Genomic DNA, 12869 nt, shown 5'->3' on the forward strand with positions numbered 1-12869 from the left:
AGCACACAAACAGTGATCACAAGCTGAAGTTGCAGCTTCATTGAGGCCCATCAGAATCATGAGACTTGGCAGTCATTTTGTTTTCCCTTCTGAAAAATGCAAACATCTACTGCACTTAGCCTAGCGGGGGGGATTCCGGAAGCATAAACGAACACGGTTCAGCTAAGGCTATAGCCTAATCCCAAAACCCAAAGAAGTGAAACAATTAACCTTTAGTGCGGATTAGTTTTGTTACCATTACATGCCATGATGTCTGCAGAAACATTCCATGCCAGCTAGAAACCCTGCCAAATCACTCTGCATTTGAGAAGATGAATGTGGGGAAACTTTCCAGCTGCCAACCCTGTGTGCCTGACAGTTATTAATAAAACACAAAGACAGTTTGATTCTCATTGAGAGAGTCCATGCCACCAAATGTTCAGAATTGGACCTTTAATTCTATTTCCTTCATTGTCACCATTAACAGCCTTTCTTATAGGACAAATAGGGCATTTGAAATCAGGCAGCTGGACAGATCAGGCCCACTTAAAAGACCAAGAGAACTAGAGGAATGGAGGTCAAGGCAGGGCCATTTTAATAAATGGGCTGCCAGCAGACTTTTCATTAACCAAGTTGAAGAGCATCTTTATTTAATTTCTTTGCTTTTTCTCTTGTGCTGTTCCATTTTGTCACTTATCTGCTCCGATGGTTGTTGTTCCAGGGTGTCTGATTTAGTAAGTGCAGACCATTTCTTTACTGTCTTATAATATTGATGTTTTTAAGGGCTATTCTATCACAAATATCTTGGGGCAGTGTGGGCCCACCAATAACATTTTTACCCATCTCTTATTACACATCATTACATTAGAGCCTGCCTTTCATTACAATAGAACCTACCATTGCTGTTCCCGCCAGTTGTGTAATGTAATATGGTCTGTCCTTAAACCTGTCTTCCCCCACACTTTATTACTTGCCACAGATGGTGACTTTAACGCGGTAGAAGGGTATCATAAGAGATCTGTTATCTGGAAACCATGTTATCCAGAAAGCTCCAAGTTAAAGAATGGCCATCTTACATAGACTCCATTTTAATTAAATAATTCCTTTTTCTCTGTAATAATAAACCAGTACCTTCTACTTGATCCTAACTAAGATATGATTATCCCTTTGGGTTTAATTAATGTTTAAATTATTTTTTAGTAGACTTAAGGTATGGAGACCCAAATCATGAACAGATCCATTATCTGGAAAATATCAGGTCCCAAGCATTCTGGATTACAGGTCGCATACAAACCACTGGCTCCCTCTAGGCCGCTTGCTAAAAGTTCTGCTTTTTAGGTTCATTTACAAACATAGGTGCTTAATATTACGTGTGCAGGGGCCAGTGGCAACTAATCAGATGTTTTTCTTTTGTTTTGTAACTTTTAGTAGACTGCTTAAAACAAACTGATTTCTACTCTTTTTAAATGCAATTTAGAACCTATGTTTGTAAATAAACCCCATTTTTTGTTATATTTTCACTTGCAGTTTGTCCTCTCTGTGTTATTTGCAGAGATGCTTGATATTGTGCACTGAAAAAAACAAGGCCCCATCAACATCACCTATAGGCAATGCACAAGTGCCTTCCCTTCCACCTAGCCATACACTGTAAAGACAAATGCAGACAAAAGTGTCAGGTCCCTGAAGGTCAAATAAATCTACTGTTCTCTTTTTTACAATCTATACAACCAACCTCACTCTGAAGTACGTTTGCAGGGCTCAAATTCAGTAAATATTACATATTATATATATATTACATATTTTCCCTTGAGCCACCATTTAGTGATGGGCTGTGTGCCCCCTCAGAGATCAGCTGACAGGAAATAATGCAGCTCTAACTGTAACAGGAAGTAGTGTGGGAGCAAAAGGCAGAACTCTGCCCATTCATTGGCTGATGGGGCCTAACATGTATGTGTGCCTGGGCTTGTTGTATGAACTGTGAATCGTATGATCCCAGGGGTGGCCCTTAGTACTTAAAATGGCAATTTCCTATTTAGTATTACCGAATCGCAATCGCACATACTACTTAAAAAAGTATATTTTTATGAAATGTATTATTTAGATGAAGCAGACTTTTACATGAGAGCTGTATAATATAATATTATAGAGATCTATATTGTTTAGATCTATATTGCTACAATATAATTTTACAGAGATCAATATGGGGTATAGGTTTCCTTTAAAAACAAATAAGTAAAGTCAGATCTCCCTGCAGACTAAGCTTCTTATTGTGGATTCATTTTTTCATAGGTTCTTCCCAGTGCTAGAGTAAAATTTGGCTCTCCTGTCTTATTTTTTGAAATCACCCTCCCATTCCTCTTCTCTGCAAGTTATTATTGCTACCCTCAGAGATATTCAGTACATTTGTATGTATATTTTCCAATAAAGGATTGCTCTCGACTGAAGTTGACAGCAGTTTGTATGTCCCACACGGGCAACTGACAAGCAGCAAACTGCTGTCAACTGTTTCATTCTGAGGAAAATTGAGACTTCAAAACAAGCATTCACAAGAAAAAAAATAAAATCCATTTATTCCAGCTGAAAAAATAGTCCTTGCTAAAAAGGCCTCCATGTCCAAGTGCGTGCCAGCTACAGCAGGACTGTAAAATGAGTACCGGTAGTTAGAAAACTACAGTAAGATTTACATATACTATTCATCTGTAAGTATCTTCTAATCTAGTTTTTTCATCCATTCTTTGAGAGTAGTGGTATGTTTTGTGTTTTAGCAAATTACTTGTTCTATTGCACATGTTTAAATACTGACTGTATTTCCATCTGACATAATATAATTTGTCTTTAAAAGCTGTGCATACTTGTAAAGATCTGCTTGCTTGCTGACCAAATAATACCAACCTAATCATCTGGCCCCAGGGTCAACAATTGGACCATAATGCAGGCCCATACAGTTGCCTGATGGGATTTTCCAAGATGCTTAAAGGAAAACCTTTATACCCCCAAACAATGTAGGTCTCTATATACAGAGTTTATATTCCATAAACAAGCTCATATGTAAAACCCTGCTTCATCTAAAGCATTTTCAAAAAATATATACTTTTTTAGCAGTATGTGCTATTGGGTAATCCTAAATAGAAAACTGCCATTTTAAGAATTAAGGGCCGCCTCCTGGGATCATAAGATTCACAGTGCACACAAACAAGCCAAGGCACACATACAGTACATGCTATTTCACATCAGACAATAAATGACCAGAGTTCTTCCTTTTGCTTTCTTACTTTCCTGGATCAAGGGAAAGGATGTAAAAGGGCAATATTTACTGATATATATATTGCAGTTTGGCGAGATTCTTTAATAGGTCACTTAATGTAATATAAACTCTTACTTAAATATTCATTCTGGGGGTATAGTTTTCCTTAAAAGCAGGTCTTACATGATGGCCCCATATATTTGCTAATAAACTTCCAACTTGGCCAGGAGGGGCCAAATCATCAGCTGATATCAGTCCATTTATGGCCAGTTTTACACCAGGTATCCAAATCCCCCTCCCTCCGCAGGATCCCCCTAGGCCCCCCCCCCCCCCACAGGGTCCCCCACCCTACATCCTCCCCTGAGCGTGCATAATTGAACACGTTAGGGGAGGAACGGTAAGCAGGGGGATCGCTGGCATGGGTCGGGTCTGGGCCACAGGGGCCCACCTTACCCTGGCCAGGAGGGGTCTGCAGGGCACACAGCGAACTGCACATATTTTCATGCCACACCCACTTTGGCAATTCCCACATCGCTGTACACCAACTTAAAATCACATATTTTAATCTTATTATATATTCTCTAGCAAAGCTACAAAATAGTATTCTACATATTCCATTCCTCAGCTGCTTTTTTTAAAAGAACTTGTGAAATGACAGTAATCTGCTGCAAAATGTTAAAGTCAAAACAACACTACCCCCTAACATTTGTTTATTATTTCATTTAAATTATAAATATGTGTCCTCTCCTCATCACAATTACAAGGAACTAAAAAAAACCCAGCTTCAATTCCCACAAACTGCTCAGATTCCCTGCTTCTGAAAATCCCCACCATAACTTTATCCCCAGTGACAAATTATATAAACTGGCTGTGGAGGAGCATGCTGGGAAAAAGAGACAGGGTGCTCAGGAGTCCGGTAGTGTTTTTTTCATTAGCATGCATTTCACAATCTTATGTTTATACAATAATACTGTTTGTTTGAGTGGGGAAGTCTAATAATAACATAACAATTAATGTAATTAATCTTGAGATGTTGAATTGAAAAATGAAACACAGAAGGGCCAGGACCCCTCACACAGCCAGCTATTTTCTGTACAAGCGGGTTCTAACGGAATCGTTTTTCGGACTAAATATAACATCATCCCTGTTGAATGTGCTGGTAAAAAATCACAATAAATGGCTTTGTTGCTCTGTTTTGTACTTTTAGAAATAGAACAGGACCCTAAAGGGAAAAAGTTTTTGAATGCTACGGATTAATTATAATAATACTCGACTAATATTATCATTTCCTGATACATCCTTGAGTTGATATGCAGACTGGCCAACATTGTCTTCCAACTGTCTTCCCATGTATGAAGCTAAACCAACAACATCCCCAAATAATATGTCTTGTTTGAAAAGTCAATTGGCTAATAACCAAACTTGGATGTAGATGGGGTGCTCTACCATTGAGTCTGCAGAAGCCAAGGAGCACAGATGATCAGTTCAGCACATTTTGGGCCACCACCAAGATCTTTTCATTAGCAACCCTGCCAAATAAGTGCATCATTGCATATATGGCTGGCTTTAACATTTAGACCAATTACAGAACTGAATTAGAGCTCTGATATCAGTCGATCTACTATCAGTTATATACAGGTATGGAACCTGTAATCCAGAATGCTCAGGTCCTGGTATTTTCTGGATAAGTGATCTTTCCGTAATTTGGATCTCCATACCTTAAGTCTACTAAAAAAACATTTAAGCGTTAATTAAACCTAATAGGATTGTTTTGCCACCAATAAGGGTTTATTATTTCTTAGTTAGGATCAAGCACACATTACTGTGTTATTATTACAGAAAAGATTGGAATTATTTGCTTAAAATGGAGTCTATGGGAGATAGCCTACCTGTAACTGGAACCTTCTGGATAATGGGTTCCAGATAACAAATCCCATATCTGTTTATATAACACCAACACATTTATGTAGTGCTATACTGACATTATACATCATACACATCAGTCACTCCCTAAGTGAAGTGGAGTTTAAAATCAAAGGTCCCTATCACACTAAAACACAATAGGGTCAGTGTTATCAGGAGGCAATTAATACATGGTATTGTGTTATAGAGAATATTTGGGAGGAATCTCTGCTGCTGTCCTGCCAGTCAACCATTATTCTACAAGCCTAGAGTGAAGACAAGGCAAATACTGGAAATGAATAAAAATGGTTCCAAGCCATCCACTATAACACTGCTATTCCCTAACCTTCAGGGCTCTCTTCTATTCCTAGAAGCATAATGTGATTTTACTTAAAAGTGCCAGAGGCTTACCCCACCAGGGCAGAAACACACTTACTGCCAGAGAGCACTGCTGATTATTAGCAGCCAGAGCTAAGTAGTCACTGCACATTCCTATATTTCATACATAAAGCCTATGCGTATACAGGTGAGTCAGTTGATAAGCTGCAGTGTGATAAAAGGCTCGTTGGAGTTATGCTGTTTCTCCCCATATCTTGGAGCTGCTGGTCGATCTCTCGGAGACGCATTTTCTGCTCTCTCAGCTCCTTTGTGTAACGTAAAACCAGCTCGCCAGGTGCGGAATGGGAATTTCCATTTTTCTCAAGTAAGACTTCCTGAAAAACATACAGGCAAAACAAAAGGTTATAGCCAAGTACTCAGTATGAACTTCTTGCATGGGCAAGTTGCACAAGTTCATCTCTTTCTCCTGTTTCCCATAAATCTGTCCAGTTATTCTAAATATATATCATGCAACAGATGTGTGCCAGCAGAAAAAGAGCGCAGTCCTGCTTACATATCAGGCCGTGTTTACAAACAGCTACGCCTACAACTTCATCATTGAATGTGAAAAGTAATACGCCAGTGTAACCCACCCAATAGCCTTTTCCACTTATTGCTTATAATAAAATTTTAAGATGCAGCATTTAATGTCACGGTTAATGAGTCAGAATTTTATATCATAGTTAACACACAAGTAACATTTTTTAAAAAGTGTAGGCTTGTTGAATCATCTCGCATAAACACAGTTCATCTATATTGTGCTTATATGTAAAGGAAAACTATACAACAATGTAGGTCTCTAAAAAAATATATCACGCAAACCTTTATACCCCCAAACAATGTAGGTCTCTATATAAAGAGTTTATATTGCATAAACAAGCTCATATGTAAAACCCTGCTTCATATAAATAAACCATTTTCATAAAATAGACTTTTTTTTAGCAGTATGTGCCATTGGGTCATCTAAATTGAAAATTGCCGTTTTAGAAGTTAAATCATACGATTCACAGTGCACACAAACCAAGGGACACATACATGTTAGGCCCCATCAGCCAATTAATGGAGACAGCTCTGTCTTCTACTCTCACACTTCTTACTATTACTTCTTCCTATATTTTGGGGTTATGGTTTTCCTTAATATCTTGAATTACATGAACGCGATCAAGCCCAATCCAGGAAATTCAACTCGAACCTTTGCAGTAACTTTTTTGAATTGCAAAGTTCCTAGCATTCATTTTATGTGTGAGGTGACATCACAAATATTTTTAAAACAAAAATATGATTATCTACACACCAAAATGAAAATATCAGCCTTTCATTCATTTCTATGGTATCTTGGTAGACAAAGTTGCACTGGCCTCAGATCCGTCTTGATCATTTGGGAGTGGATGCAAGTTTTCAGGAGGAAGGAGGAGTTAGAAGGTACAGTGTGGGGATGGAGGGGGCGGGGTTTGCAAATGGGTTTGAGGGTGGTGGCCCCAGACACCCCAGTTGGGTGTTGGTAGATCTCCGGTCAATTCAAGTAATTAAAAAAATTGTGACATTGAGATTGTAAAAACAAATCTCTTGTTGTTTATTGGTGAGTCAATCATGAAGCAAGGAAAAACATTAATTAGCTTCCATTATCTTTAATAAACATAATTCTCTATTCTCAACCTTTGATAAATGTTCCCTTTAGTCTGTAGTCATAATGGGTTTCCTTTCCATGCTTTTTCTCTAGCTGCCCCTTGCCCTGAGCCGCCCATCATCCCATTTCTAATACATTACCAAATTATGCTTTATATACAAAACCTTTAAAGGAACAGTTCAGTGTAAAAATTAAACTGGGTAAACATATAGTGAAAAATAAAAAATATTTCTAAAATAGTTAGGCAAAAATTTAATCTATAAAGGCTGGAGTGGGCAGATGTCTAACATAATAGCCAGAACACTACTTTCTGCTTTGCAGCTCTCTAACCTCTTAGTTAGTCAGTGACTTTACTGGGGGCCACATGGGACATAACTGTTTACTTAGTTTGCTTTTGATCCTTAGCATGCAGGTCAGATTCAAAAGCAAACAGTTATGTCCCATATGCCATATGGTTACTGACCTTTAACAGGTTAGAGAGCCGAAAAGGAGGAAGTAGTGCTCTGGCTATTACGTTAGACATCTGCTCATTCCAGCCTTTATAGATTACATTTTTTTACAATTATTTATTTACCTAGTTTCATTTTTTACGCTGAACTATTCCTTTAAAACAGGCAGCCAATCAGAACACAAAGCCATTATCTGTACAGTAATGTTTTATGTAAATAAAAGCAGATCGTTAACCATATTAAACTGTACAGTAATGAGCTAGAGATTTGCAACTAAATCAGGTAAAAGGAACAGAAGAGTTAAACTGTCAGGGTTGGGGTTGTTTTCTCTGGAGAAAAGGTGCTTGCGAGGGGACATGATTACTCTGTACAAGTATATTAGAAGGGATTATAAACAGATAGCAGGGGATCTTTTTTTCATAGAAAAGAACATTGAGGCCACCATTTTAGACTTGAGAAACTGAATTTTCCCTTGATGCAGCGTACATGGTTCTTCATGATGAAGACCATATGACCCATATGATGGAGTTGAATTTGATGGACTAGTAAATCCAAGTTTACAATGTAAATATATGCATGATTAATAGGCTCATTTATCAATTTTTGAATTTGTGAACTGGAGCATTTTTTTCTGCGTCAAATAAACTTGCATTTAAAAAAAACTCAAATGTATGCTTATTTATTAAAAAAAATCAGAATAAGGAAAACTAATTCAAGTAAAAAAAATTGTAAATTTGTGAGTTTACAAATTTGAAAAAAAAACTCGAAAATCTTGAATTGAAAATATGGCTTGATTTCGCCCAGAACAACTTCCATTGACTTCTGCATAAACTCTCAAGGTTTTAGATGCCAAAGTTTTATATTTCAGTTTTCGGATTTTTTGCACTTAATAAACATTAACATTTTTGAACCATAACCGGAATATTGGGAGTCGAACATTGGTAAATCACCTCCTTCGTTATCGTGGATCCGTTATCGTGGGATCCGTTATCCGGAAACCCATTATCCAGAAAGTTCCGAATTATGGAAAGGCCATCTACCACAGACTCCAAGCAAAAAATTTAATTTTTTTTAAAATGATTTCCTTTTTCTCTGTAATAATAAAACAGTATTTGATCCCAACTAAGATATAATTACCCCTTATTGGGAGCAAAACAATCCTATTGGGTTTAATTCATGTTTAAATGATTTTTCAGTAGACTTAAGGTATGGAGATCCAAATTACAGGAAGATCCCTTATCTAGGAAACCCCAGGTCCCGAGCATTCTGCATAAAAGGTCCCATACCTGTACAATATAATTATAGCTTACACTATTTTGAATGGTGGCATGGGTATTTGGGGGCTGACAAGGATGAAGGCCCAGACTTATATTAGCGCCAGGGCCCATTAAACCCTAGTTACATCGCTGAATGTAAAATAAAAGATGCACAAGGTGTGGATTTTCACAGCATACAGCGTTTGTAAGATTACAAGGACTTGAGACAGAAGGGTTTCATTTTCATTATAGAAATAGAGAAGAAAAAGGCAGAAAGAGCAGCAAGCCTCCTGGTGAGGTATGTCTTCCGAGGATTCCATTTCATTGTCCAAGAGAGGGAATTATCAAAATCATCTGTCAGTTTAGATGGAGAGTGAGAACTGGCACGCTGATCAAAGTGCTCCATGAATGAAAGGCCTTTTTCCCTCCTCGCAGAATTTTCATAATAAACATTAAAAATGCCTGGTATTTTGGCGGAATGTTTATAGCGCTTTCAGATCTTTAATATGCAAGTCATAAAATGAAAAGCCCACAACAATCTGTTTCCAGTTACGTTGCCTGTAACAAGTAGCAGGCTTAACACAACGTGTCGTGTAAAATTAGATCCATACTAGGTGCCATGTGCTAAAATTAACTTCCATAACAGGGTCTTCCGGGGGGCTTGTTTGGCGCCCAACAAAATGGCCTCTGCGATAGTTGGCAAGGCGAACTTCATTTCCAATTGTTTGTATTCATCTTTTAGCAAGTTAAGCAAAGCTATACCTGTTTATTTGTCTATATACACAAAATCAACCTCACACAAACATCCGCAAGGCCCTGGCAGTGTATTCTCACAAAAGAATTGTGGTAAACTTTACTGCGGTTCAGCACATTCTCATACGCTTTTTAATGCTCAGGGCTCATTTACTATAAGCAGGGGTGTAAGAGCTGAGGGGCAAAAGAGACACTTGCCCCAGATTAAAAATATGGCACAAGGCACAGAATACAGTCTGTATGGACACAAGGACACTCTGTACCCTCTGTGCAAATTTCCCTTTATCCTAGCTTATCTCATAGGTGCTTGGTACTTCAGGGGAAGTCTACGTCTTACCCACCCAACATCTAGCCTAGTTTTGGCACCTTTTCTCAGCATTGGACTGGAGCACTGGGGCCAACTGGGGATACGACCTCCAGAGTCCTCTGTCCCCACCCTTTCCACGCAGCATCCCTTAAGTTTGCAGCTTTGATCGAGGGAGAGGGGGTGACCAGGGCAGGGAAGTGAGAGAGGGGTTAGCCCAGGAAGGGGAGTGGGTTCGGAAGAGAGGGGGCAGCTTAAGCAGGGGAGCAGGCGGCTCATGGCAGTGGTAGCTGGGGCAGGGGAGCAGGCTCGGAGGAGAGGGGGCGGCTCAGGCAGGGGCTCGGAGGAGGGGCAGCTGGGGCAGTGGAGTGGGCTTGGGTCCCTACCTTTACTAGTGGCTAAGCCTGAAAAAAGGGGAGGAACTAGTTGCAACAGGGGTGGGGCAGTGATGCTAGGGATGGGCATCATGATGTCAGGGGTGGGCATGATGATTTTGGGCACAGTTATTGATTTACATTTCTGAATATTTTAAACCATACAGAAGTTTTGAGTATGAGTTTTGAATTAAAGGTATGGGAAGGATTAAGGTGAAGACACACCGAGCTACTAGTAGTAGTTACATGTTACAGCTACTAAAATAGACAATGCTGATCATTGGCAATTCTTAGTATTGTCTATGGCAGGGTAATTTCTTGAGTTTAGTAGCCATGAAAAAGTAGTTGCTACTAGTAGCTCTGTGTGTTTTCACCCTTATACAGAAACCAGTTATCCAGAAAGCTCTGAAATACAGCAATTTTAACAAGCCTAAAATTGAACAATCTCTAACTGCCTCCTGGCTATCTCCAATTGGATGAACCAACGCCACCTCAAACTGAACCTAACAAAAACTGAACTAATGATCTTTCCGCCTAAGCCTGGTCCTACTCCCCCCTTTTCTATCTCTATTGAAGGCACCCTCATCAACCCTGTCAATTCCATGCGTTGTTTGGGGGTGATCTTTGACTCCAGTCTCTCCTTCTCTGACCATACTAACACCACTGTCAAAACCTGTCACTTTTTCTTACGCAATATTGCCAAAATCCGTCCCTTTCTTTCTACTGGAACAGCTAGGCTGCTCATGCACGCGCTCATCCTATCCCGACTTGACTACTGTAACCTAACTCCCATCTTTCCCCCCTACAGTCTATATTAAACACCACTGCCAGAATTCTCCTCCTCTCATACAGGAGAGTTCAGGCCCTTCCCCTGCTAAAGGCCTTATCGTGGCTTCCTGTTCCTAACCTTCAAAGCCCTCCATTCCTCTGCCCCTCACTACATCTCTTCCCTTGCGTCTCCGTATGTTCCCGGCCGACTCCTTCGTTCCTCGCAGAGCAATCTGCTGTTTCCCGCCTTAAACCCTTCTGCCTTGCTGCCAATTACATTTGGAATTCCCTCCCTGATTTCCTCCGGAGAGAATCCTCCCTCAGTCTTTTTAAAACTAAACTAAAAGACTACCTTTTGGGGCACTCACCCAGCACCTGATCTGGGAACTGGCACTTATACTGTAAGGTCACCCACTGTAACTTCCAGCACCACCATTTGCCCGTTTGTGTCTGTTAGTTACCCCTCCCATATAGATTGTAAGCTCTGCAGGGCAGGGACCTCCTTCATCTTGTGTTTCTGACTCTTATTGCAACTGCACCTTGTATTTATTTGTATTTATTGTTGTACTTTGTATTTATCCATTATCTTTAACCCCCTGTCTGTATTAATGAATTCTACTTTACAGCGCTGCGTACATAAGTAGCGCTTTATAAATAAAGATATACATACATACAATCCTAAGAAACGGAACTGTCTGGGTCAAAACTAAACAAGTGGCAACACTAATATAGCCATAGATAGCTATTAGGGTCAATTACAAAGACCCCAGACATAAAAGCATAAGCAAAAGTGCCCTTTAGTGCCCATTCAGGCAGCACTTCTGTTTGAGATCTGTCTGGTCTCCCTCAGCACCTCTTCTAATAAAAAATCAAGAGTGAGATGCAGAGTTAGCGCCAGTGGGTAGAATGCTGCCTGCGCCTCTAAACTTGCACATGTGAATGTTGGGCAAGTTAGAGGACATTGAAGCTAGAGAATGGGTGGAAGAGGAGGGGGTGACATTATGGTGAAAAAAGGCAGCCCCTGGGGAGTGACCAAAGTCTCTGTGCTCCAAACCCTGGAAAGCAGGGTGCAACCTAAAAAAAATGGTGGGCTATGCCTGTTTTTTTTAGCACTTGGCACCCTCCCATATCTTAAATAGCCATATAATAAAAAAAAGTGTGTTTTTAGGGAAACTTGCTACAAATTTGCCAAAGATTATACATAAAATAATTGCACCCCCCCCCCCCTCCACTATTATTAAAAGTCCCAGAGGAGTTCCATGACCATATAGAGGCACAGGGCCACAGGCCAATTGCTTAATGCAGTTGATGAAAGCCTGAAGTGACTTTTATTATCCTCATAATTTAAAGCAAGGGTACAGTATATTGTATAATAGTAGTTAAAGTAATAAAGTTTCAATAGTAATAAAATTATAGTAATAAAGTCATGTGACATCACTAATTGGTATAGCTGATGACATCACTAAGCATAATTTATAAATATATATTTTACAGGGTTTTTTGGCTCATTGTTAATATAGTGGCTTACTCGGAGCAAGCAAACCCAAATTTTCCAAAATTGACTAAAATAAATGCTCAAAAAAATCATTGTGCACAAATATTCTATAAAAATATCTGCTCCTGAACTCAACCTCTCACAAGCAGAATAAATATTTGCAGTTGCAGATGTACAATTCGCCATGAATGTATCTAACTGTTGCAGTGTATAACCTTGATAAATGACCCAAATTGCTTTTTTTGCAACTGCTTTAAATTCCAAGGCTATTTATGTAACACGCATACCAAGAAGCAAAGGTTTTCTGTTATTTTTAGGGAACAATAATGATTGCATATTG

General features: G+C 39.3%; 1 protein-coding gene across 1 annotated transcript in view; it reads right to left on the bottom strand.

The window, feature by feature from the left end:
• Positions 1-4992: 4992 nt before the first annotated feature.
• Positions 4993-12869, bottom strand: part of fsip1 (fibrous sheath interacting protein 1) — a 50696-nt gene continuing 42819 nt past the window's right edge. The window contains exon 11 of the mRNA XM_031891972.1: positions 4993-5838. Within this exon, the coding sequence (XP_031747832.1) occupies positions 5638-5838 (201 nt within the window). The 3' untranslated portion in view covers positions 4993-5637. The remainder of the gene's footprint in view (positions 5839-12869) is intronic.

Source organism: Xenopus tropicalis, chromosome 8 (genome assembly GCF_000004195.4).
Source record: "Xenopus tropicalis strain Nigerian chromosome 8, UCB_Xtro_10.0, whole genome shotgun sequence".
In the NCBI taxonomy this organism is placed as follows: domain Eukaryota; kingdom Metazoa; phylum Chordata; class Amphibia; order Anura; family Pipidae; genus Xenopus; species Xenopus tropicalis.